This window comes from Galeopterus variegatus, unplaced genomic scaffold (assembly GCF_000696425.1).
Source record: "Galeopterus variegatus unplaced genomic scaffold, G_variegatus-3.0.2 Scaffold684, whole genome shotgun sequence".
Classification (NCBI taxonomy): domain Eukaryota; kingdom Metazoa; phylum Chordata; class Mammalia; order Dermoptera; family Cynocephalidae; genus Galeopterus; species Galeopterus variegatus.
The window spans coordinates 437,378-464,174 of record NW_007726795.1 but is presented as its reverse complement, the minus strand read 5'-3'; the positions used below and the strand labels follow the sequence as shown (position 1 = coordinate 464,174).

The 26,797-nt window shown below is 37.4% G+C and overlaps 1 protein-coding gene across 5 annotated transcripts in view; it reads left to right on the top strand.

Moving 5' to 3' along the window:
- The first annotated feature begins 2,256 nt into the window (after window positions 1-2,256).
- The window catches only part of MTMR3 (myotubularin related protein 3), a 51,877-nt gene continuing 27,336 nt past the window's right edge, over window positions 2,257-26,797 (top strand). For all 5 annotated transcript variants that reach the window (XM_008571371.1, XM_008571370.1, XM_008571369.1 and 2 more), the window contains exons 1-6: window positions 2,257-2,338; window positions 9,065-9,154; window positions 9,553-9,669; window positions 17,321-17,403; window positions 19,543-19,709; window positions 26,515-26,611. In XM_008571371.1, coding sequence (XP_008569593.1) covers window positions 2,336-2,338; window positions 9,065-9,154; window positions 9,553-9,669; window positions 17,321-17,403; window positions 19,543-19,709; window positions 26,515-26,611 — 557 coding nt within the window. In that variant the 5' untranslated portion in view covers window positions 2,257-2,335. The remainder of the gene's footprint in view (window positions 2,339-9,064; window positions 9,155-9,552; window positions 9,670-17,320; window positions 17,404-19,542; window positions 19,710-26,514; window positions 26,612-26,797) is intronic.

Below are 26,797 nucleotides of genomic sequence, written 5' to 3'. Positions count from 1 at the left end.
CATTTTATTAAATATTTCTTGAGTATTTTATTATAAATTGTCTCCTAACAAAACAGCTATTTTAAAAGTTCAAATTTTATAATTAGTGTGAAATAATATTTTCTTATACCTTTTTAGCTCCATGTATCGATATGCCTTCTTTTCACTAACATTATAGTGTGTACCTCATGTATTTACTGTGCTTTGTATAAGTCTGACTGTTTTGGTTATGTTATCATAATCGTTAATTTGTTTTGTGTCTTATGATCTTAAGGTATACTCTTATTGTTTCTATTACACTCTTTCAAAAACGTAAATTTTTTTTCCTAGCTTCTTGGCAAATAATANCAACTCCTTGAAGTTGATACGACAAGCAAACAGAAAGGACATTGTTGGGTGGGAGGGAGGGGGGTTTCGGTAATGGGCCACAATAATCCTCATTGTATATCGACAAAATAAAATTAAGGAAAAAAAATTTAAAAAAAAAATTAGGCTTGACTGGGAAGATAGCTTATGTGTATATGATATGACTGCCGATTGAGAGTTTACTTTGTAACTGGAATTTGATTTCTAATTTAGTGTCACTGCAAATGAGTACATTTCAGTTGGGATGCCTAACTCTATGATGCCTGTGAGAGTTTTTCTTTAAATTTCTCTGTAGGCCAGCACCCCCCACGCCCCCAATTTCTCTGGAGAAAAAAAAAAATCTTAGAAGATACTAAATGCATATTGATGTGTTTATTTACTGTGTAAATACTGGCTTTATGACAGCTAGGACTTAGGCTCTTTAGATTAGTTCCCAACAACTTTAGTGCATTGTAAGATTTCCGATTTCCCTAAAAATCTCAACTTATTTTTGTACTTTGAATCAGGATCCAGAGAAGATCCCTATATTAGCGTTGGTTGACATGGTCACTAAAGTTACTTTTAATGTATAAGTTTCCTTTCCATCTCTTTCTTTTGTCTTGCGGTTTACTTTTATAGTTTGGGTTATTTTTCTGTAGTTTTCCATAGACTAGATCATTATTTGCATTCTGTATTTCACTAGCAGTTGTAAAATAGTGATGTCTAATTCTGTCTTTCCTTCTTCATGTATTAGATGGAATACTTCCCTCATCAACTGGTTGATTCTATACAAGTTTTGTTATATATTTATCGAAGTATATGCAGAATCCAGGAGCATCATACAACTTCCACCAATACTGCCCTATAAACACTGTTGTCTCTTGCCTGAATTATTGAAGTACCTTTCTAATGGTCTCCCTGCTTTCTCCTTTGCTCCTACCCAACAGCCTCCTCTATTCTCCACACAGCAGCCAGAGTGATCCTTTAAAGTAATCATCTCATGCCACTGCTCTGCTCACAGCCCCCCAGTGGCTCCACACGATATGGGCCCGGCTACTTCTTTGATATCCTCTGTTCTCTCACTTACATTACTCTTAAAGAGTTTGTTAAATGTTAAAGCCCAGGCCCTAAAATAACCTCTATTTGTGGGAGTTTAGCAAACCAGAAATGTTGGCTTTGCATGAAACTAACCTTTTTAAAGAAAAGAAACTAACCTTTTTAAAGAGCAGCTTATTAAAGATGAAAGTGCTTTTATTAGCCTATCTTTGGGTTTTTAGTTGGGTATTCTTCCTGCTTCTATTTTATTGTTCTGAAAAACCAGGTAGGGGCTGGCTAGTTAGCTCAGTTGGTTAAAACATGATGTAACACCAAAAGTGAAAGGTTCAGATCCCTATACCGTCCAGCTCCCAAAAAACAAAAACAAAAAAAAACACAAAACAGGTAAAGGTTTTTGTAAATTTTCAAATGAGCATAGAGTGTTGGAGGTAATAAGCCAATTCTTTTTGTATTTTGCTTACTAAGTCAGTTTGATTCCCATAGATTGGGGGATCCATTTTGAATTTACAGATAACCATGTAAACATCCTGAAATACTTTAACAATATTGTTTTTGCATTTGCAGATTGATTTTAATTATTATTGCTTTACTATTTTTACCTAAGTTTTTATAACATTTTTTGTATCAACATTAGGAATGTTAGCCTTTGCTACTTTTTTGCTGAAATATGTTAAGACTGGAAGGATTTTTATAAAAGTGTTGAGTTTGGATTTGACTAGTGGGGAATTGGCTAGGTGATATTCAGCTGTTTCTTGGCTGACTCTGATCAGGTTTTTAGGCCCATGTATATATAATCCCTTTAATTAGGCTATAGCCAATTAGAGGAAAAACTTGCCAATTTTACCCACTCCCCCCCCCTTTTTTTTTTTTTAAAGATCTCAGCATAAGGGAAAGAAGAGCCTTATCAGACTTAAGAAGAGACGGGGATCTTTCCTCCTAATCTGGACCTCCTGTCATGGTAAGTATAAGGAAATAAGAATATTAGAGTTGAACTCTATCCTGGTAATTAAGTGAACACTAATAAATTCATAGTTACCCATTTTTTTTGTAAGATATTATTTCACTTTTACTAACTCTCTTCTTGTCTCCTTTTATTGTTTACTTAGTAGTAATACTTATAGAGTAGTGTATAGAGCAGCTTCATTTTTATTAGCTTTAATCCTGTGAGCTAGGTAGTGGCTCTTAATTTTTAGTCAGCTAGTAAATGGTATCAAGGCTAAAGCAGATGGTTCTTGGACTCCAGGTTTTTTAATTCTTTTTTTAGGAAGTAGTATGTAGCGAAAACATTTTTTGTTCATTAGTTTGTTTGGTATATATAGGAGAATTGTGAGATGATCGATCATATATTCTTTCTTTTTTTAAATTTATTTTTAAATTGGCAAGTAAAAATCCTATATATTTATTGTGTACAACTTGAGTTTTGAAATATTTGTATACTTTGTAGAATGGCCAAATCAAGATAATTAACATAATATTACCTCACGTAGTGTATATACTTTATAAATTTACCTTTCTGGATAGAAGCCATTCCCATCTGTCTCTTTAAGGCAGTATTTTGATCCCATAGTAGGTGGAGAAGCTCTCTGCTCATACCCTGCTTACATCTTTGACCAAAAAGAGCATATAGTGGACATTTCAGTAACTTGTGGGCCACTTAGGGCCCAGTCCAGGCAGAGAAGGTTGGACCACAAACCAACCATATTTTCATCAGTCCTGAGGGTATGTAAACAGTGCTTCAAGGCTTAAAAAAGAATAGTCCTCTGTAATACTGTCCTACCTCTAGCTTGTGATTTTTTTTTTTTGCAGTGATACTTACTGAAGATGAAGTTATTTTTTCTTTTTATTGTAACAAAGTTGATTGTACTTATCTGCGGGGTACAGAATTGAACGTCAATACCCACGTGCAATTTGTGATGCTTACCTGGTGATGTTTTCTAGGTCCAAACTGTGTTTCATGCTGGCACATGAAAGAATTGAAAAGTCCATGTTAGTTTTGAGCTTCATTAGGGATGTGTGGAAAACGCTTTTCAAGATTAAAAACAAAGTAAAACAAAACAAATTAGTTGTGCAGAAATGTCATATTAAAAGGAGAAGGGTAACTGCTCCTATATTAAAGCTGGACCAATTTTTTCTTTGTGGGCATTACAGCTTTCTGATCTATTCTGTCCCCAAATATTGACGAACTTTTACTATTATTTCTCTAGACTGTATTTTATTTGATTGGTTTTCCCACAGAGTTATTAATGACTTGAAAAAGTGCTTGTCTAGCATTTACATGCTGTGCATGCCAATGCTAATGAATAGCAAATGATGGGTTTATGGTAACAGCTCTCTTCTGTATTGAGGACTCGTCCTTGTAGCTAGCTAGCAACAGTGTGGTCCTATTCCTAGTGCTACTAGGGTCTCCGTGGTGTTCAGCAGTGTTCCTAGTGTGGTCCCTGTGCTGCAGACACACTTTGGAGATGCTTCTTTCTGTGTGCAATATTGGGAAGCTGCAAGGCCAAGTGTCTTTTTGTTATTATTTTTTGATATTGCATAAATCAGCATTATAACAAGTTCTCATTTACATTTCTACCACCAGAACCTATTTTTGTATTCCTTTCTAACTAGTCCATGTCATGTACATATATTTCCCATGTGGATTCATTAAATTCCTTATGATCGTTTTACTAGTTGTATTACACTTTGCAAGTTGTTGAACTATTGATTTAACTATATACCAGATTGTTTTAGCATTTAGATTGTATGTCCTTAATCCTTAGTTTTTGCATAGAGAATTCAGGAGCATTGGACTTTCTTTTTGTTTTTAGTGTATACCTTTGTACTAGTTTGAGAGTAACATCCTCTCCTCTTATACTCTTAAAAGTTTTTAAATGAAACTGGAGTCTATCTTCGAGAGATTAAGCATTAGGGAATTTTCTTATAGAAAATCTCAAGCCTATGCAATGAGAGAAAAGTACAGTGAACCCTCACGTATGCATCATTCAGCTGCAATACTCTTTACATCTGACTTCCTCACTCCTACTCCTTTGGATTACTTTGAAACAAATCCAGAGTATTCTATCAAGGGAAATGTATTTTTGATGACCGTCAATACCAATCTTAAAAATAGTTACTAGAATTGACAACCAGACTAGTAATTACTTTAACATTTTGCCAACATGAGCACTAGATATGAATTAATAGGACTGACTGACTGGTTATCAGCCTCTCCTCCCCATGTACTTTAAATATTTATCTTTAATGCTAACTTCCTCTTTGAGGTATATACTTACCTCTTTTAACTGCGTTATTTAGCCAGTAGCAGAAACTAGCCTTGAACTGTGGCGACTCATCCTTTTTCAGGATTTTGTAGGTGATGCCACCGACCTTGTGGAGCTGGGTAGAGACTAATAAGTTCCAGATTCCACAATGCCTGGTGTTCCTCAGCAATACCAGGAAATTGATGACGTGGAATACGTTCTCTCTAATAGCACTAATAAATTACTTCTGATAGCCTAGGAGAAATTTGTTTCTAAGCTTCTTATCAGGCCAACACTTCCCAGTTTTTGTCTCCTTCCAGCGCTCCACCCTATTAACTACCTCAGGTTTGGCCTTCTTTTTTTACCTGTGGAACTCAGAGAAACTATAATAAACTTAAGCAGTTAATTCAACTATTTAGCCAAGTAATGCTTTTTGAATTGTTGTTTTAGAAATCAGTGCGTAGTTGGGCCTAATATTAATTAAGTCCTTGGAGATTAAATGCGTTTTTGTGCATAAGGGGAAAGTTTTTGAAGCCTTATGGATAATGTGAGCTGAGACAGTATCTTTTAAAAAGAGCATTTATTTGATTTGACTGTGAAAAATCAGTACTTCATGCTCTTGTCTTGTTGGCCTAAGTCTCAGTTCTCTCGTTTGAAAAATCATTCCATTTTCAGTAGCTACTTTCATTACATACATTGGTCTGGATTAGTGTCCAAGTGAATGTGTCAGCAAGAGTGAATAGATAAATGTCTCCTTTTTTTTTTTTTTTAAAGCCTGCTACATTATTTCAATTCTGTGCCATTTAAAGTTTAGCAGAAAACCAGGTCAGGGAATCACTGAAAGAAATAATGGGTACTTCTATAAAATGACCCCTAAAGAAAATAAGTTTAGGCCATATTCATTTATGTGAGTTAAAAAGCTAGTTAATGTCATGCTGAGAAGGTATGTTTAAAGTATACTTTTGTGTAAGAATTTTTAAAAGCCTCCCCATGTTTCATAGCTTTTTCTACCTGTTCCCGATTGGTTTGTGAGAAAAATCTCCCTAAATTCAAGATTCCACACATCTTTTCTATTTAGTTCTCTATAAGTACAAACAGTGTTCTTCAAGTGAAGAGCTGTCTCTTAAGAATGAAAATAGGATTGTTTAAAAACAGCAACAACAACAACAAAACCCCCAAAGGCTAGCACTTAGATGTAGTAGTGGGTTTCTTTCAGATGTGGCTCTGTCCCTTATTATTCCTTCACCCATTCATTAACTTCAGAGGAAATGAGTGGAAAGGGATAAAGTGGTACAGACTGACATAAAGCTTTTCATCTAACAAGTGATCTTGGTGCTTATAACAATGGAGCCATTTACAGACCTTTGTACACCGTAGGTAATCACACTTTTGGAGACCCCCAGGCTACATCATATCAGCCTTACTAAAATCCACCAATTTCATTAAACTTTTTTTTGGGGGGGTGGGGCTATATAATAAACTGAAAAGATTTTTGTAATTTTGCTTTTGAAATTATTTTATTATCAGCTATAACTTCTTAACAATCATGGTAAATACCTTGCAATCCTAGGGAAATGAGTGACACGTACAGTTTGCTTTCAAGTATTATAATAAAAGTCTATATTTAGTAACGACTAAAGTTTTGTAATTTTTCATAGCATTTCATGAATCATTTCTAAAGTTGTTACAGTTTTATTTTTATAATTTGAAGCCACTCATTTCTTTCTAAATTTTAAATATCAAACTTTGAAAAAAGGCTCTTGAAAAACTTGTGCCTTAAGATAAAATGGCCCTGTGGAAGGTCTGAGATGGGCCCAGTGGCAGGTGGGTGGGGTGGTAGTTGTTCACATCTTTATGGCTTTTCATATTCATAGATTAGCCCTAGGTAAATGGTTTTAGGGAAAGCTTGAGTTTTCAAATGAAAAAGCTTTAATTGGCATTCAGTATTATAGTAGAGCAGCAGTTCTGAAACTCTTTGGTCTCAGGACTTCTTTCTACATTCTTAAATTATTGGGCACCTCTTTTTTTTTTTTTTTTTTTTTTAATAGATGACCGGTAAGGGGATCTCAACCCTTGGCTTGGTGTTGTCAACACCACGCTCAGCCAGTGAGCAAACCGGCCATCCCTATATAGGATCCGAACCCGTGGCCTTGGTGTTATCAGCACTGCACTCTACTGAGTGAGCCACGGGCCGGCCTATTGGGCACCTCTAAGAGGGTTTGTTTATGTGGGTTGTCTATCTGTATTTACCATATTAGAAATTAAAATTGAGAAATCTTTAAAATGCTCATCAATTCATTAAAAAATAACAATAACAAACCAATTACATGGTAACATAAATAACAGTTTTGATGGAAAATAACTATTTTTCCTCACCCAAAACTAATTAGTGTAAAGGTGGCATTGTTTTATATTTTTGCAAATCTCTTAATGCTTGGCTTAATAATAGATGACAGCTGGGTTCTCATATCTGCATTCATCCTGTTATAATATGTTGTTTGAAATATATGAAGAAAATGCAGCTTCACTGAGATATGTAGTTAGAAAAGGGAAGAGTATTTTAATAGTTTCCCCAGGTAATTATGTATATTTTTCTTTAATACTATACCAAAACTTGACAAGTAGTAGTTCCCTAAAGTTTAGCTGCAGTGTGGAATCCGAAACCATATCAGTGAACTTTTGGTATTATGTTACATTAAAACTATTGGTCTGTCTTGTACTTTGATTGGCTCTTTTATCCATGCATGGTTTTGTACCATTATACATTGGTCTTAGGAAGATAACGGATTCATTGAGTAAAGCATGTTTTTCAAATGTTGACATATTTCATCATATAGTATTTTTAAAAAATCACATTTGATAATATCTCCACCAGTTTTGTCATAAAAGCCTTAAGTATTGGGAAGGTGTCAAATCCATGGTGGCAGATGAGAGGTTTCTCAAAATTCTAAATTCTTTCATAAAAGCTTTTATCTTGGCAACTAACACTGTCATTTGGAGAATAGATCTACCAAATACCCAAGTTTGAATTACCATAGTTTGTCCATCACTTGTTCTTCCAATTAAAAATGGTATTTAATAAAAAAGTTGCTAGCTCAGCTTGTAATTGAAACACTTGTACAAGTGTTTACCATGAGACAACCATAACACATGTATTTACTATATAAAAAGACTTCTATTGAAGAGTCAAGATTTAATAAAATATATAATTTTTTCCTGCTTCATCAAGGTCATTTTTAGTGAAATTGATCCCACCGCCTACCCACCAGTTCTTTTTGCACTAATAATACAAATGTCAACATAGTGAAAAAAGGCAGGTGATGTCTCAGTATTATTGTGAAGGTGGTTGTGACTTACAGAACCCTTGTAAGGGTCTCATAATCTTTGGACTTCAGTTTGAGAACCATACTAGTAGAGTATTACCATTTCATGATTATGGTTGCTGTTTGGTAAAACCTTACAATGTTGTTTATAGGTAGAGTTTTCTCTCTCTCTCTCTGGGGAGATTTACAAAATTGTTGGAATTGTAGTAAGTAGCATATGCAGAAATGTCTGCTAACTTGTGGTTATAATTCTCAGTGCTGTCGGTTGAACGTGATATGGCTTTTGCTTGTATAAAAATTACTGTGTAAACAGATTCCATTATAATTTATAGTCAGGCTTTTTAATAGATTGCATTTCTCATGTCTTCCTATAACAAAAATTCATAGTGTAAAAGATTAATTTTGTATACAAATTTATAATAAATTCTCATCTAAATGGCACTTCAGTTAATTGCTTTTTCTTTTGAAATTGCCTTAACAGAAATAGATCTATTTTGTAATATAAAGTAGAGTTAACTAGGGGTAGTAGTTCACACATGTTTTCAGTTTGGGAAATTTAGTTCTTAAGCTTAACCTTTTTCAAGCTTTCTATTATGGAAATTTTTCATATAACTAAAGTAGATACAGTGGTATAGTGAACTCCCAGTTACCCGGTTTCATTAATTATCAGTTCATGGACAATTCTGTTTAATTTACACCCCACTCATTTCCTTCTTAACATCCCCCAACATTATTTTGAAGCAAATTCTAGACATTACATTTCATTCTTAAGTAATTCGGTATGTATCTCACAAAAATAAGAATTTAAGATTGGAACTTAAAGAGAAAAAAAGCACTATACCTTGGTTTCTCTTAAAAGTAATGTACTAATAACCTATTAGTGCTTAATAGAAATGTTCTAATCTCTTTGACATTTTTTGCATCCATGTGTTCTCAGACTAGAGGCACCTAATGTATTGGATAGAACACTTCTGTGGATGAATTTTTTTTTTCCTGAGCTTTTCTGTTTGTTCACCTTGGTCATCAGACTCTGATGATTATACTAGTAGACATGGCAGAAAAACCGAATGTGGATGACTAGAAGCTTTGAAATTATTTTAAGGTTTTGGATTTTTCCAGGATGAAGAGATTCGGCACAGTCTTGAATGCATCCAGGCCAATCAGATCTTTCCCAGGAAGCAGCTGATCCGGGAGGATGAGAATCTTCAGGTAATTACAGGCCACTTTTGATTGTAAAATATGTATTTAGCATCATAGTAACTATGTGGCAGAACTAATAGATTGAAGTAATGTACTACTATATAATGTATATATTTTTAATTAATCATATACATAGTAGAAATGTAAGCTGGAAAATATCTCTCATTTTAGCAAGACTTAGTTCCTGAGAATTCACTGTTTGGATGATCTTCTCCTTGTTATTACTTTAGTAGTCAACCCATCCTCTTAGGTATCAACCCATCCTCTTTAGGTTTCTAACCTACTTACATACTGTGTTTCAAACTTGGGTGACAGAGGATTTACAATGGTAAGTTAGCCTGACCTGTGTTTGAAGACTTTGCTTTACTGCTTCAGAACTCTGAAGGGTTTCTTCTTCCATTTTGAAGGTTCCTTTCCTTGAACTTCATGGAGAGAGCACAGAGTACGTGGGCCGTGCTGAGGATGCCATCATTGCCCTTTCTAATTACAGACTTCACATCAAGTTCAAGGAGTCTCTTGTTAATGTAAGTGATTACCAACTGTTCTCTGTCTAAATAAAATGGGGAAAGGAAGTTGGAAAACTTATTAATGTTTTTGAAGAGAGAAGAGTTATACAGAGTGAGGGTGGAAGCATTGTGTGCTCTGCTTTTCTCACTTAATTTAGCACTCAAGGGACACTAGGTTAGCAAGCAACTCTTATGCTTGATAAAATGATGCATATAGTTGTTAGTTGAGGTATCCATTGTTTGGTTAACACTGAACGATTTGTACCAGGTAATGCTGTAACATTAAGTTTTACAAAGGTACAAAGTCTGAATAGGTTTTCATTCCTCAATCTTTAATAGTTACTAACTGCTTCAGTTGAGATAATTTCCTGGGCCTTAATGTCAAATGATGAGATATACTTTTTTTTTTTTCCTTTTTGTCTTTTTTACTGACTGGTAACGGGATCGCAACTCTCGGTGTCATGCCCGTACCGGAGAGACCGGCAACGGGATCGCAACCCTTGGTGTTGCGCCCGCACCACGCTCAGCCAGTGAGCGGGAACTGGTCTCCACATGGGATCCAAACCCTCGGCGGGAGCGCCGCCGCACTCCCAAGCGGTGCACTCTCCAGTGCGCCACTGGGCCGGCCCGTGATGAGATATACTTTGAGCTCACTGTAGACTCTCATTATAGGATGAAGTTACTTAATGGCTCCTTAGTGGTATAAGTATAGGTGTTAAGTACAGTGTTTATTTGCCTAATGGACTCTATGTTACTGAGGAAAAGGAAGGTCTCCATTCTCAAGGGTGCATTTACCCTTTCTCAGTTATGAGGGACCCTCAGTTACTGAGGGTCCTCTCAGTGAACTGGTTCTTCCAGCACACTGTAGTCTAGAGTAAAACACACAAAGTCTTGAAAATTCATGTGCTCCCACCAAATGAATGCCGCCTTCTTTGCTTGCCAGTGCTTTGGCTTTCTTCACTTCAGTTCTAGCTCATAGAAATGTATTATGACACCTTGTAATAGCTCAGAACTATTCCCCCATTCAGATTGTGAGTTTGGGGTTCATTTGGGGATTCTTTGAAATCTGTCACTTTTGTTCATTTTACTGAGCAGTCCAAAAGTTGCCCAGCTTCTCAGTCACATTCTTTCATTTGTCAAGACCCAGTAGCTGCCATTTTCTTTGTAGTTGGCATTTATTATTTTTTGTAGTTAAGCAATTATGTCTAGGAGCCATTTGGCCCAGTTTCCTTCTGGCTTCTAGATTTGGGCTATAGTCATAACCATTATGTCAGTTTTCCGTCAATCAGATAAAAGTTCACACCAGAGCCATCAAGGAAAGGGGTAATGCTATTCTTTCATAACATATAGCACTGTGTTAATCCATTTGGATTTGAGTGGTTGTGATGGGAGGGGAAAGGGTGGAAACTACTATAAAATCCCAGAAACCAAAAATTCCCCACCAGCTACTGTGGAATTAATGACAGTTTTGATTTAATTTTGTGTTGTTTAAATGGCTGGAATCAATGAAATTGTAATTAAATTGCACGTGGGAATGATATAATTTTATATCATTACATTTTTCCCATATCATACCCTGTTTATGAGCTTACTGGTTTATGGCCGAGTATTTCAGAAACTATTTTTAGATCTATTTGGGAATAGGGTCTGTTGGAAAGAAAGTGTGGAACTGACCATGCCATTCATCAGTGTAAAGCTTTTCAGTTTTTAAAATTAAAAAAATTTTTTTTTTTAATTTTTACTACTTCTGTGATGAAGATCAAAATTATCTAGCATGGTATGAGACTGTGATCCTTGGTCTCTGCCAGTTGTTCTGTCTGCCTCCTCCTTTTCCCCTTTTCCTCTTTGTACTCATAAAACTAGCCTCCTTGAACTATTCAGCCATACCTCACACATCTGCACTCTGTCTCTTCTTTCCTGCCCAGGGAACTTCTCGTCATCTGTTAAAATTCAGTTCAGGCGATAACTTCTTCTGTGAAGCCTTTCTCAGTCCCAGTTCCCTCCCTGGTTAATTTTACTCTCCTGGCTTCTTTTGTATCTTGAACATACTTTTACAACATTTACCAGCTATGTTGTAATTTTTTGGTTATTCATCTTTGTGTCTTCAGGATCCAGCATGTCTCCTGGTGCCATGATATTCTTTAAATATTAAATGTATTGAAGTTAATATAGGTTTGAAGTGGACAATAAGCCATTTCCCCCCTTTTGGATTTAAAGCTCATTTTAGAACAGTATATTTCTGTGTAAATAGGCCCGTGTCATCATGGTCTCAAATGGTAGCTGTGTGAGTAGATTGTTCACTGGAGTTGTTGGTCCCCTGTTGTGATTGAGATAAAATGCTTATGGAAATTTATCATTGCTCTTATTTTTTATCTGTTTCTTTATCTAAAAGTGTTTTCTTTCTTTCTTTCTTTTTTTTTTTTTTTTTGTCTTTTTCGTGACCGGTAAGGGGATTGCAACCCGTGGTGTGGTGTCGCCCACACCGCGCTCAGCCAGTGAGTGCACCGGCCATTCCCATATAGGATCCGAACCCGCGGCGGGAGCGTCGCCGCGCTCCCAGCGCTGCACTCTCCCGAGTGAGCCACGGGGTCAGCCCTAAAAGTGTTTTCTGTTAGCATTATAACTCTCTAAGGCATAGAGCCTGCTTGTCACTTAAAAAGCCCAAGATAATGGCTTTGCACAGAAAAATGATTATGCAAAAGTAGTTTGACATTGCAGTAACTTTAAACATTTCGTAAACATATGGAGATTAGAACTTATCCATACAAAATATATTAACCTCATCAGTTAGTACTAAGATTCCTCAAACCTGGGGTTAATCCAGGAAGTAGTGGCTCCTCCTGAATCAGGTCCTGGATGGAAACCAGAGAGTTGGTGTTGTCATTGCTTCTCCTTCCCTCTTTTCTTCCCTCAGCAGATAAGTATTTTAATAAAATATGTGAGATTAAGAGGCTCCCTTTAAAAGTTACTATAGATAGAGATTACTATATCTAAATCAAACACATCTGAACCATCAAAGCTCAAATGTACCTGGTAGATGTTGTAGCGTGCCTGAGTTTGCATCATTTATATGCCTAAATCAGCACAGTTAGCACTTTTGAAAATGACTTATCAAATTTTAAATAGCTACCTGATATCACATATTCTTTTTAAATTTTACAGCATGTTGAGTAAAATATACCTATATATTTAGATACCATAAACGTCATTACTTTAATACACAGACATTCACTGAATATCAAGTTTCCAATTCCTAGGATAAAGAACCTCTGTAGTAGAGTTTATTTGTGGCATTTAAGGTATGACTTGCTCCCATTCTGTGCTTTTCCCAAACTATATTTCTGCATATATACAGGTTATTTATTTGAAGCTTAGATAATTTATAAACAAGTAAGTTAAGTGGAATTCATGAAAGTTTGAAACAATTTTTGTTGTATAATTTAATAGACTGCTTCTCAATCTGCTGCTTCTGAAATCCCAGTAAGTAGCATGGGAATCCTAAGTGGTTGCTGTACCTGTGCTTGGAAAAAATTGGTTTTGAGTGTCAGATGCTCACCTTGCAAATCAGAATGTGTCCTTTCTGCATGAGTCTCTTATCTCTTACCAAAGTTCTAGTGGTATGCTACAGTGAGAACAATTTGTGAGATGAGGATAAAGCCCCACAGTTTATGCATAAGCTGATGGAATTGTGTGACTTTCAAAAATGTAGACTGAGTTTCAACCAGAAATAATTTGTTAAAATCAACATTAGTATTTAAGAGGACATTGAAACTTCTGTTTCCAGGCTAATCTGTCAATGTTTCTTAGGAAAATGGTAGAAATGTGGCAGCTGGACACACCTTTCCTTAGCATTTCTTCACATTTTCCCATTGTCTAACTGTAGTACAGCAATCAATCTTCATTTCCCATGCACCAGAAGCAGGTTATTGTCTAACACTTAATGTACTTTGGCCTTGTATTGATACACCAGTAGAGGCCTCTGAAACCATTGCTGGAGGGGTAGCTTGCAGATGTCAAAAGTGATCAATAAAGAATTTGGGTTTTCAGTCTGTGACAGTCTTCTTCCTCTGTTTGGTTTTAAGTGAAAAAGATCTAGTCCCCAGATATTCCACAGTTTATAGATTTTAGTTTTAGACTCATTACTTGCTTTATTTTCACTCTGTTACTGCCATTTTTACTTCAGATTTGTATACAAGATTAGCACTTCCCATTCATGCTATAAAAAGGGCAGTTGTTTTTTAAAAAATAGAAATTATCCCACTTCTACATTCTAGTGCTTAAAAATAATACACATGCATGCACACACACACACAGAATGAATTGAGGTAAATATAGTAGGGTATACTCAGATCCCTCTGGAATGTGACGGTATTGTGGATCTTTAATACCTATGCATGCCTATTAAATTTTTTCACTGCTGCTCTTCTGCTTTTTTGGATTGATGCTCTTATGGGTTTTGGTGCCTGTGATGTATGTAATTTTTGGCCTTTTGAGGAATTGATTAACAGCACGGAATGTGTTTTGATGCGTTGTTTGAGCATGAGTTTGGTGGAACTTATAATAGGAAAAGAATTGTAAAGGGAGATTACCTGGCAGGGAGAAGATAGAGGAGAAAGGAGCAAAAAAGAAAGTGAGTTGCTATGACACACTGTGGAGAGGATTCGAAAGTCATTTTAGATTTCTTACTACTCTTCTATGGATGAAATTGCCTCTAAGGAATCTTGGTTTAAATTCTGTTTTCCCCTCGAAAATCCCTGGTGGAGAGGCCACTTATTTGTGAAAGAAAAACTAATGTGGAGCTCATACAGAAGAGAAGGGCAATCTCAGAGGAAGAAAGTCACACCATATGTGATGGAAGGAGCCCAGGCTAGAGGACAGACAGGATTCTATTCCTGACTGTGCTGCTAGTTTACAGTATAGTGGTTTAACCTTTCTGGGCTATAAAATGGACTGGCCCTTGAATCTGTAATTCTTTGCTTATAAAGTTGAATATTTGGTATGTCTAGTTACAAAAATGTTAAGAGATCCTTTTCATATGTAAGGAAAGTTGAGAAACCTAACACAATAGAGTGGGCCTTAAAAAAGTAGAAAAACTTACTATGTTTTCGTTGTATCTATGAAGAAGAAAAGAAGGCCAGTTCTGCCTTGTTAGAAGAGGAGGCAATCTGTGGAGGGAGCACTGAAGGGGGAATACTGGGGTAGAAAGGAGAAGCAAAAAGGGAGATACACATTTGATACAAAATCTGGTGTCTCTCTTTTATATGTCTGTATTCTTGCTGCATATTAAACTTTCCTGCGTGTGACAATCTGCATGAGTATTAAAATCTGCTGTTCTCCATATCTATGACTTGGGTACACATGGTTGTTTTGGCGACTTGCCTAGTATTTGTAATTTGATTTGAACATATAGAACCAACATTTTTATTCTTCCTTAAATTTTTTGTAATGTTAAATACATGAAAATTTGTATATTGAATGCGTTTTAGGTAGCAAATATTTTGCATTCTCTGAGGTGTTTTATTATCTTTGGGCACAGGCCCTTGGGCTCTGGCCTAGTAGCAGGGATGTAAAACCTATCTGTTCTTTGTAGCAAAGTAGCACAGGCTGATCCATTCCCTCTGGCAGCTGCTAACAGCATTCGCTTGTTTTCACCTTTTCTAGCTGTAAGGAAATGCAATCAAAGAGGACCTGGGTTGCTGGGAGAGCAGTCTCTCCATATGAGCACTCAATTTCACTCCACCCCAGGCCCTTCCAGGCCCTGTGCCTGAGACTTCCTAAGTTGTGACCACCTGAGGTTCAGAAAACAGAGGCTGGTGGCATATGGGAAGTCTGGAGGCTCACCCAAGGAAACCAGGAAGCAGGCAGAATTTTAATTGGTAAAATTTTAGTAAATTGGGACTAGAACTCAGGTCTCTTGATTGCCAGTCTGGCAGCCACTTTTTTGGGGGGGTAAGGGGGAATAAGGTAGTTAGCAGGAGTACATTAACAAAAACAAAAAAAAGAGTCTGTTACAGGTCACCCAAAGGACTGGCCTGAGAACAAATCAGTGTCGTCTATCTTCTTAATCTCCATATTCCTCCTTTATAATTTATCTCCACTGATACATTGTTTTTTGTTTTTCTTCTTAGATGTACAGGTCTTGAAAGAATTTTTAGCCGCATCAGCTGCAGTTTCTCACAGCACCTTGGGGTTAAGGACTTAAAAACAGAGGGCCAAAAGCTCCTTTTTTCTCAGAACACAGGCAAGATTTCTTAGTCTTTCTCTTACTCCCAGTCCTATTATAATTGTAAGGGAAGTTTTATTGATTATAGACTTAGAAGCAAGAAAGCTTTAGTCCTGAGTTAGAAACTCCCAGCCATTTATATGAGTAATATTATTTTGGTTTGTTCTCTTCTATAATCCCTGCCCTAGTTTCTGTTTCTTTGTCCCTGACTTCCAGCACTGACTTCCTTTTGATCCCTGCATCCTTGTTCTGAAAGTTCTTTGCTGACTCTGGCAGCTGCCTGGTGGGGCAGGGTTTACAGGAAGTCTGTTCCTGAAACTGGCTCAGCTAACACGAGGGCCACCCTGTGCAGGCAGCACTCTCATTTCTGCGGTGGAGGAGACTTGCCTCCCTCTTCTCATGCTAAACACAAATCGTTGGAATGCTGCTTGCAACTCCCAGAGCCACATATTGGCTGGGCTTGATACAGTGTAAGAGACAAGTGGTCCACCCCTTTTCCAAGGAATAAGAGTATCCATTATTACATTATGAGGCTCTGTTTTGAAGATTTGGAAGTTGGTTTTTGAAGCCAGGGATTGAGTCAGGATGATTTGAGAGATGGGAGGATTTGGCATCCTGTTCAGATGCTTTCCTCCTGTCTTTTTCCCTTCTCTGATCTCTATCCACTATTGTACATAATCCTGTGTTCAGTAGAGTCTGCTGACTAGATTGACAGGGAGGGAACTATATTCCACCTTGTTCAGATCTCAAGTCCCACTTGGCAAACAGGGTTCCTCAACTGGTCTTTAGAAGCAAGTCAGACCCAGCTAATTTTAGAATCTTTGACCACTGTGTGGCCTTTTCCCTCCTTCTTGATACCGTGAGTCTATTCTACTGATCAGAGAGCCTGACCAGCAGCTGCTGTCCTATTGTCTTTTCTGTGCAACCCACAAGCAGTTTAGATCGCCAGCCTTTTTTAGGAGCCCCCTTTGCCAATGCTAACTAAACCATTTGCCTACTCTGTCATTGGGGCAAATAACAGCTATAGTCCCACTTGCACTCTGATCTGTAGTTTTCTGTAAGCAAGACAGGATTATCATTCTGGTTCCCCTTCAGCTTCTGTGTCATTGCAAATCATAGTCAGCTACAGTGTCTAAAAGTAGTACTTTTAAATATGAGCTTGTGAGTTTGATGCCCAAGAGATATATTCCCCTGTTCTTCCAGAAGTGGTACCTTCTTTTTGTTCGTTGTCTTTGTGCTATGACACGACTTGAGGTCATTGATTTAGATAAAGGAGAGCCCTAATTCACTCTGTAGTAAATCTCTTGAGTGCTATAGATCCAGATACATTTGCAGTTCTATTTGCTTCTTTCCCCTGTAGATCTTTCTAATCAGTCTTGAACTCGTTGAAGAACTGCAGGGTCAATGCTATTTTGACTAAGGAGACTTTGTCTTTTTTAATTGCAGGTTCCGTTACAACTTATAGAAAGTGTTGAATGCCGAGATATATTTCAGCTTCATTTGACCTGCAAAGACTGCAAAGTTATCAGGTATGTGGTATGTTCGTGCTGCTGTTCAGTGTGGAAAATATTTTTTAAAGAATGGATCCATGGTTTTGTAACTTAGCAAAACACCTTTTGAGGGTTAAGCCTTGTTAGGAATATTTTCTGAGTAGCTGATGCCTCAATTTTAAATTTATAAAAAATAGTGCAAAATAAAAATAATTCAGAGGACACTAGTATGGGGGTACTTCAAAAAATTTGTAGAAAAATGGAATTAAAAGGTAATATGAATCTTTCTGTGAACATTTTGAAGACCCCTCATTTACTCTTTCCCAGATTCACCTGTTGTTAACACTTTACTCCCATTTGCTTTATCCTTTTCGGAGGCCTTCTCTCTCTTTATCACCCCCCCCCCCCCCCCTCCCCCCCCCCCCCCCCCCCGCGCGCGCGCGTGCGTGTGTGTTTCTTTTCCTGAACAGTTTAAGTTACATAATCATGACTCTTAACCCCGAAATACTGTAGTGTGCTTTCTTAAGAAAAGGGATATTTTCTTATATAACCACAGCATCATTATCAACTTCAGTTTTACTTTGATAATACTTTTATCCAATCTACTATTGATGGTCTGGTTTTGTCAGTTGACCTGATGTCTTTTCTAGCATTCTCCCCCATCCTCACCTCAGTAGTACAGGATCCAGTCTAGGTCAGATATTAAATTTAACTGCCATTACTCTGTAGCTTTCCTTAATCTGGAACATTTTCCACAGCTTTTGTTTGTCTTTTATGACATTCACATTTTGAAGAATATAGTGTTTTGTTTTAATAGAATGTTTCTCATTTTGTATTTGTCCAATGTTTCCTCAATCAGTTAATAAACAGACTATGGGAGGCACTTTGAAACAGTGAGATGTCCTTCTCATCAGAATTTCTCCATAAGTTTAGTGTACATTGGTGATTTTTGTCTGATTTAATATTAACTGTAATGGTTGCAAAATGATACCTGAAATGTGTTTTTACATTTAGTACCTGTAGACGTTTTAAGTTCTGCAAAGTTTTATTTTATCCCTTTGACTGCTCTGGGGTGCCAGTACATATTATGTGTTGGCATATTGATGAGCCACATTGATTGGGATGAGGGAGAAGTTTAAGTGATCCCCTTGGTATTAAGGTAAATATTTAAGTTGCTCTTTAGCCAGTGAGATTTGGCTTGCTTTTGATAAATACTACAACTCACAGTTTAAAAAGCTTGCTTATTACTCAGTTTTTACCACTAAATTCAGAAAGGCAAAGTATTTAAACAAATCCTCAATAAACCAGTTTGCACTAATTATTTTAACACCTTAGTTATATATACTGAAAATTGCAATTGATAATAGAATTGTTTTGTTCTCTACGTGGTCATAACTGAAAGTTTCATAATCTATTTTATTTTGAATCCTGATTTGTCCTAACTGCTAAATAGACAAATTTTGAAATTACTTTCTAACTGGCTAAAAGTAGTGTTGTGGTTTATTTTTTAGTTTGTCCTAATAGTCATAACAAAAAGGCCTTTTTAACATGTGTTTCTTGAGAGGGACAACTATAAAACTTTGATGGAAGAAGTAGAATAAAACGCCCTTCATGAAAGAGAATAAGTACCACTTTACTTTAACAATCATTATTAATTGATATCAGAAAAGATTTTGTTAGGGGCTGGCCCGGTGGCGCACTGCTACAGTGCGCCGCTTGGGAGTGCGGTGGCGCTCCCGCCGAGGGTTCGGATCCCACGTACAGACTGGTTCCCGCTCACTGGCTGAGCGAGGTGCGGCCGCAATGCCAAGGGTTGCGATCCCGTTGCCGGTCCCAGTCCGGTATGGGCGTGACACTGAGGGTTGCGATCCGTTGCTGGACACGAAAAAAGACAAAAAGGAAAAAAAAAAAAAAAAAAAAGAAAAGATTTTGTTAGTCTAAAAAAAATAGGTTTCCACACGTCCAACTTTCCTCTTTTTGACATTTGCACCATTGCCCAAAATTTATTGGACCTGTTTTTATTATAAATGATAATAAGTATGTGAATGACTGCCTCTGATGCTTTCTTGATTGTAGTTGCCACTACACTATGAGTCGGGACTCTAGACTAATGGCTTTTCTTAGATTTCATTGTCAGCTGTTTTCTGATGACATTCATACTTGTTCGGCTTTATAAAGGTGTCAGTTCTCAACCTTTGAGCAGTGTCAAGAGTGGCTGAAGAGACTGAACAATGCAATAAGACCACCTGCTAAAATAGAAGATCTCTTCTCATTTGCGTACCACGCTTGGTGCATGGAGGTCTATGCCAGTGAAAAAGAGCAACATGGAGACCTGTGCAGACCAGGTAGGCCTTTCTAAAGTGTGCAGATGGCCAGGAGCTTTGTCAAGCTCCTGGTGGAGGTAACTTTAACATGAATTGGGACACTTAAGCATTCATGTATTAAATCAGTGTGTATTTTATGAAGCATCTAGCTTGTGTCCGTTATTCTTCTAAGCTTAATAGAACAAGTTTCCTGCCTTCCAGGGAAAGGGAAGAACACTAAATTTGGCATCACAATCTACTAGGCCTAAAAACAACTATAATACAGTTTCGTGGGTATTAGGGAAGCCTAATGGAAAGGAGCTATGAGTTTTGTGTACATGTTTGGAAGAGCATTAGAAGTAGCTTTTTGAGGAAGGCTGAATAGGAGTTTATTGATTAGGCAATGGGGAAAAGAACATTAGCAGAGCAACTAGCATGAGCAAAGGTACAGAGATGTAGATAGTCTGTAGAATAGTGGAATGCAAAATGGCTTTTTGCTATTTTAGGATTTTCAGATCATAGCTTACCTGTTGTCACTCATTTAATCCCATAGGTGAAGAAACAGAGGTCCAGAGAGGCTAGGTTCCTTCCTCAAGGACAAATAGAGACGCTAAACCTATACTGGAACCAGGCTTCCTGACTTCTCGTGTTGTCTAAGTCCATTCACTGTCTTTCTCCTCAGAAATGGCTTTGGCCAAGTTCATGTTATTTCTCTGCATGTAGTTTTCTGTAAATTTTATGCTGCCATAAATATGACTTTGCTGGTTCAAACTGACTCTTTAGTGTGTCAGGCTTAGAAGCAAAGTCTTGAATTTCTAAGCAGTAAAGAGTTGTGAGCCTTTCAAGTAAAGTTTACTCTTTGGACTTTTTTCATTAAACCTGAAATTTTAATCCTGAATCTTGAGTCTTATCAATCTGCTCTGGGTCATTTTAAACATTTGAGGCTAATCTAGCTTTGCTTATATTACTTTGTTTCTGGACAATCACTGATTGAAACTTTTGGTTCAGATTCTTGTTCTGTTTAATTAAAAAGCTTATAACAGATATAAGCATTATGTTATTATTATTATTTTTTTCCTTTTTGTCTTTTTTCGTGACCGGTAACGGGATCGCAACCCTCAGTGTCGCCCCCTACCGTGACCGGCAACAGGATCGCAACCCCTCGGTGTCGCGCCCGCACCACGCTCAACCAGTGAGCGGACTGGTCTCTATATGGGATCCGAACCCTCGGCGGGAGTGCCGCTGCGCTCCCAAGCGCCACACTCTACCGAGTGCGCCACCGGGCCGGCCCAAGCATTATCTTATTTTTAAAGATGCTTTGATATATATACTTTCTTTGATCTTCATGACCTCATTAAATAGGCTGGGAAAGTTTGGTGTCTATTTTGGGAGCCAAAGGAAAGAATATTCAGAGGTAAAAGCCTGTTGCCAAGTTCCACTGCTAGTCAGTTACAGAGCTAGGACTTAAAAAGCAGCTCCCAGTATACTGAGAGCTGACTGTGTGGGATGCTGTGGATACAGAGCTTAAAAACAGAAGCACCTGCCCTCATGGAGCCTCAGGGAAAGCTTCAGAATCCAAACTTCTCATGAGCCTATCGGGGCAGTGGAATCCAAAGTCATCCACAAGAGACCACACAAACCTTGGAAGTTTATGGTAGTGTGCTTACACTGTCTTTCATCTTACTCTCTTAACCATTGCATCTCTTTCTTTTTTGTCTTTATTGAGGGGCTGTCACATTTTAAATCTATTTTGGAGGATGTTTGCTTATGGCTCTTTTCAAAGTTTTGGGTTTTCTTTTTTAAAGGTAAAGTTTACAGACAATGAAGTGCACAAATCTTACATACACATTTGCTGAATTTTTAACCGTTGTATCTTATTTACTAAATTTTTAGTCTCTGTCATCTCCTAGGATAATTAATTTAATGAGTGAAACCTGCTACATCATGTTATATAAGAACTCTGATTTGTTTAAGACCCCTGACTCCAAGAGGCATTTCCCACTTTTGGGTTGCCAGCATTTAGTCAACAGGCCTGCTTTCTCCTATTCTGTTCTCTCTCAACCATAGACTGAAAAGTATTCATCTTTTTCAGAGGACTTTTTTATTCCATTGATAATTTTAATTGTATCTTTTGGTTTTGAGCCAACTCTTAAAATATTTCTAAGACGTGCCAAGTCAGAACCTCACTCTTAATTACGGGTGGCTTTGTCCTGGGATTTGTCTTGTCTTTTAATTATGGGTGGGTTTGGTCCCCAAGCCCTTGATATTTGGTATTCTTTGGTCACCAGGACATAGAGATATCCACAGTGTCCACTGTCTTTTTGTTGGTTTGTGATGCATGGGGACATGTGGGGGGCGGTGGTAAAGTACTGATTTAAGAATTAAAAAATCAGAATTCAAACCCACGTACTATTTAATTGAAAAAATAACACTGGGCAAGCCATTTAACCTTTCTTTGCTCTAGTTTACTTTGTTCTTCAAACTGGGACATTCATGCTCTTCTTACCCAAACTGATCTGGGTATTCCGAAGATCAGACCAGTTAATACTGCAGAGTTGAATTCAGTAAATGTGTTTGAGTGCTTCCTGTGTGCCATGCTTGTGAAAACACTTTGGAAATTATGCAACTGCAAGGTTGGAAAGTACTCTGTGAGTAAAGGTTACATTTTGTTTCTTCCCAAGATTCACAGTACATGCTGGAGTTAATCTGCCACCACTCACATGAAGTCTTACTGTATCTCAGTGACTTAGTTTGAGTGTGTGTGTATGGATAGCTTTTTCTTTTTACATATTTTCACTTTGGAGTACAGAGGGAAAACATGCTTTTAATAAAAAAAATACTGTGGCATTTTTTTTTTAAAGCCAGTCAACCTAGTTCTTCTGTCTCCACCCGATATTGTTGAATGTTGGTGGTGGCTACAGCATTACTCACCAAGTATGAGCATACCAGACAATCACATTCTTATAAGTCATCGTTAGGGTAAGAGAACACTTGAGATATTTCAAAGTGATGCCTTTGTATAATCTGCCCCAGTACATGAGATCACAAGCATAGGCTCTGAGGGATAGAAGTTAGTTTAGTCTTTCAGCAGTTAATGAGACCTTTTATGGATTCTCCTCCACCTAGCCTGTTGAGAGTATCAGGAGGAAGATGGGAAAATTACATCATCGCCTCAGTATTCATATAAATCTTAGTTGCTAGCTATTGAAGCTGTCATAGTTAAGCCAGCCATACTGTGGCTACAGATCTAGGTCTTAATTAGCTTTGGAAGAAATATCAACATTGTTATTGGAGTTCACCTGTGAAACCTGCAAAAGCCTTTTGCCAAACTCTTGACTCTACTCTTAGCCCCATCTCAAACTCTAAAAAAAGAGAGGACTTACAGCTCAAAGCTTCTCTCCCATGTCCTCAACGTCCTATTCATTGCGGCTAGCTTCTTGTTGATGGCTCTGTGCTAGAGCTTTAATCTGGGGTCCTAACAGATCACTAGGCAATTTAGCTGCTAGTTTAGTAGCAACAGGCCTACCTCCATGACCTCTCTTGTAAGAAACGTCTATTAAGCACATCTTGTTTAACCATGAACAGCATATGACTCCAGGTTTTGTACTGTTGTTCAGCTGCCTATTTATCTGTCTTCTGGGTTTGAATACAGTCCAGGAAGTATGCATTTAGAGGACTTACTGAGGCCTTTGTACATAGAAAAGAATGTTCTTCCCTCCATATTTGAAAATCTGGGAGGGCTAGCTCTCAGTTATTCTGACTCTGATACAGTCTTCTCCCACACGTGCCCAGTAAAGGTCTGTTCCTTTTATCCCAGGCCTTTAAGCTGTGTGTAATTATGGGCTTGCACACTCAGAATCAGCCAAAAGCTAGACTTTTTTGGGGAAAGATTTTTTAGTCTGCCGATCGGCGCTGTGGTTGTGATAGAGGGAGCTTGTTGCTTTAAAAAAGTTTTCATTTCCACTAAAATGAGAATTGCTGGACTGTGTGTGTTTGTAGTACAAGAAATACTAGATGTTGAAAAGGGACAAATCCCCATTTGGGGTTGGGAGAGGCAGACAGGAAGGGTTGAAATGGAAGTATAAAGTCAAATGAAAACCTTAAGGCCTCAATATTTAAAACAAGTTGGAACATTACAACATATCTAATGTTGAATTGATTATGCGATATCTGAGATGGAAATTCTTTTTTTTTTTTTTGTCTTTTGTCTTTTTCCGTGTCCGGCAACGGATCGCAACCCTCAGTGTTGCCCCCGTACCGGACCAGGGACCGGCAACGGGATCGCAACCCTCGGCGTTGCTCCCGCGCCTTGCTCAAACAGTGAGCGGGAACCGGTCCGTATGTGGGATCCGAACCCTCGGGCGGGAGCGCCCCCGCGCTTCCCAAGCGGCGCACTATCCATTGCGCCACCGGGCCGGCCCTGGACTTTTTTTTTTTTTTTTTTTTTTTTCCCCCCTCTTTTTCTATTTTTTTTTTTTTTTTTTTTTTTTGTGAGATGGAAATTCTTAAGGGGAATCCAACAATAGATGTGTTTGTATTCACTTTTTTGGCTAAATAAACATAAGTGAACATCTGACACAGTTTGCAAAAGCTGATTGAATTATTCATGTATGTAAGATCTGTTAGATTTTTTTCAAGTGGTTTTCAAACTGCAGGTTGTGATCCACTAGTGAATCATGGAATTAAGTTTTAAAGAAATGAAGTAGAATAGAAAATACCAAAATATATCACACATATAGTAAGAGTGGATATTGTTTTGTGAAAGCCTTTTAAAAAAAATAAACATGTATTGTGATGTAAAACATAATTCTTATTGTGGGTTGTGATGGTCACTTTCAAAGTTAATGAAGTCACTGCTTTAGAGGATACAAAGATAATTAAAACTCTTTGTTCTCAAGTAACTTGAAATAACAGATTTTGTGCTCCTGCTGCTCAGTACCTATTTCTCTGTGTGTAGCTCAGAATTTCATGATCTTCTGGGTGGTGGTTCTAAGCTCTTTGGGTAATGGTTCCATGTAGTAAATTGGTGGTGGTGGTGGTGGTGGTTGCTGTTGTTATTGTTTTGCCAGTGTTTATTTTTAGATTACAAGATCCTTTTAGGTTTTCTCTATGTTTACCCTAAGATCAAAGTATTAATGTCAAAGACTGTTAATAAAAGTACTCGTACCTTTTGCAAATACTTGGAACTATATCCCAGGGTGGGAAAAAAATCTTCTCTTTAATTAATGAACTTGGAAATTGTCACAGCTCTATAGCTTTTAGATTGGGACTCCCTGTGTAGTATTCTTGATGGTCAATATTCCTTGCAATTTGTAGACAGATGGCAACCCCATTCGATAGCTTTTTTCCTGTTTAGAAGCCTGCTACATTGCTTCTAAAACTTTTCCAAAATGGAATAGATTCAGCTATTATTTCTTCCTGCCTCTCTGAACCTCATCTTTTTATAGCTCTTCTTCAGGAAATGTATAATACCCAGCTTAAGCTCAAGAAAAGCAGTTTAAATGGGAAGTAGTTTTATAGAATTGTCCTTCATTCCAAGTAATAGCTGTTTCCTATCCTGTAGCTCCTCTCCCAGTGAGAGCAGAGCTTTATACTTTGATCGCCAAAGCAGTCTGTTTTGTGCTTTTATTTGTTGTTGTTGTTGTTTCTCCCAGTACTCACCAGCATTTATTTTACAGCTTGTAACACTATATATATTAGAGGTGCTTCTTAATTTTTTTTTTTTCATAGTGCCCTAAGACTATGTGTGTTTTCATGGAACATAGTTATTTCAGATTTGCTGACATTTATGCTAGGTTCGTTTCTCCCTTTGTTACTGTCCTTGGGAAGAGATAGCCAAATTTATTAGGGCAGATGTAGCCAGATTATGTCTATTTGGATGGATGCTCTTACAAATGCTTAGCATTTTACTTAGATTCCCTGGGTACTAGCAGTTAGGATTCCATGACCTTTCACCTGCAATTCTGTAATCAGGATTTTTTTTTTTTAACCTTATTTGGTGGCTTGACTTAATCTGAGCTTACATGAGGCTATTTGTTGCTTTATTTGTCCCACTTGGTGTGACTATCCATACATTTCACTGAATAAGTACATCCTGTTTTGTGTTTAAAGTGTGAGCCTATTATAATATATATACTGTCTCACCTTTCTAAAATCCAGAAAACGCTTATGTTCTGAAATCTGGCCCAAAGGGTTTCAAATAAGGAATTGTAGATCTATATTACTACACTTGGTGATCTTGTTATTGAAATTATTATTATGTACACCATCAGTCTGAATGTGGAAGTAGGATAGTAGCCAGTATAGTGACAAGAGTATGGGTTTTGGGGCCAGACAGACTTGCCATAGTAACTTCTCTCAGTCTGTTTTGTCCTCTGTAAGATGAGCTCAGTGATGGTGCCCTCAGAGTTGATATGTAGAGATTAGATAACATAATTCATGATCAAAATTAATATTTTTCCTCTTTGTACCTGATAGGAATTCTTTTTTAAAAAATAAAACCATATGTTTTTATACGATTCCTGCCTTTTTAAAGAAAAATGTAACTGGGCAAGGTAACTATGCTTTCATTCTACCTTATTGAAAATGGTATTAATTTCTTCCTTTCCTCTGTCTGTCTCTGGCCCCTAGGGGAGCATGTAACGTGCGCTTCCCAAGCGGCGCACTATCCAGTGCGCCCCCCGGCCGGCCCCCGGAATTCTTTTTTAAAAAATAAAACCATATGTTTTTATACGATTCCTGCCTTTTTAAAGAAAAATGTAACTGGGCAAGGTAACTATGCTTTCATTCTACCTTATTGAAAATGGTATTAATTTCTTCCTTTCCGCTGTCTGTCTCTGGCCCCTAGGGGAGCATGTAACGTCAAGGTTTAAAAATGAAGTGGAGAGAATGGGTTTTGATATGAACAACGCCTGGAGGATTTCCAACATCAATGAGAAGTACAAGTGAGTTATATGGGTCTCTGAGGACTTTGTTTCACAGCCAATGCCTTTGCAGGAACCCCAATTCTCATGTGGCAGAACATTTGCACTTAAATTTTTTCTTTGAAATGGACTTTCATTTATTAAATCTAAATGCATGATCTTCAGAGTTCTTTTTTTTTTTTTTTTTTTTTTTGGTTTTTTTTTTTT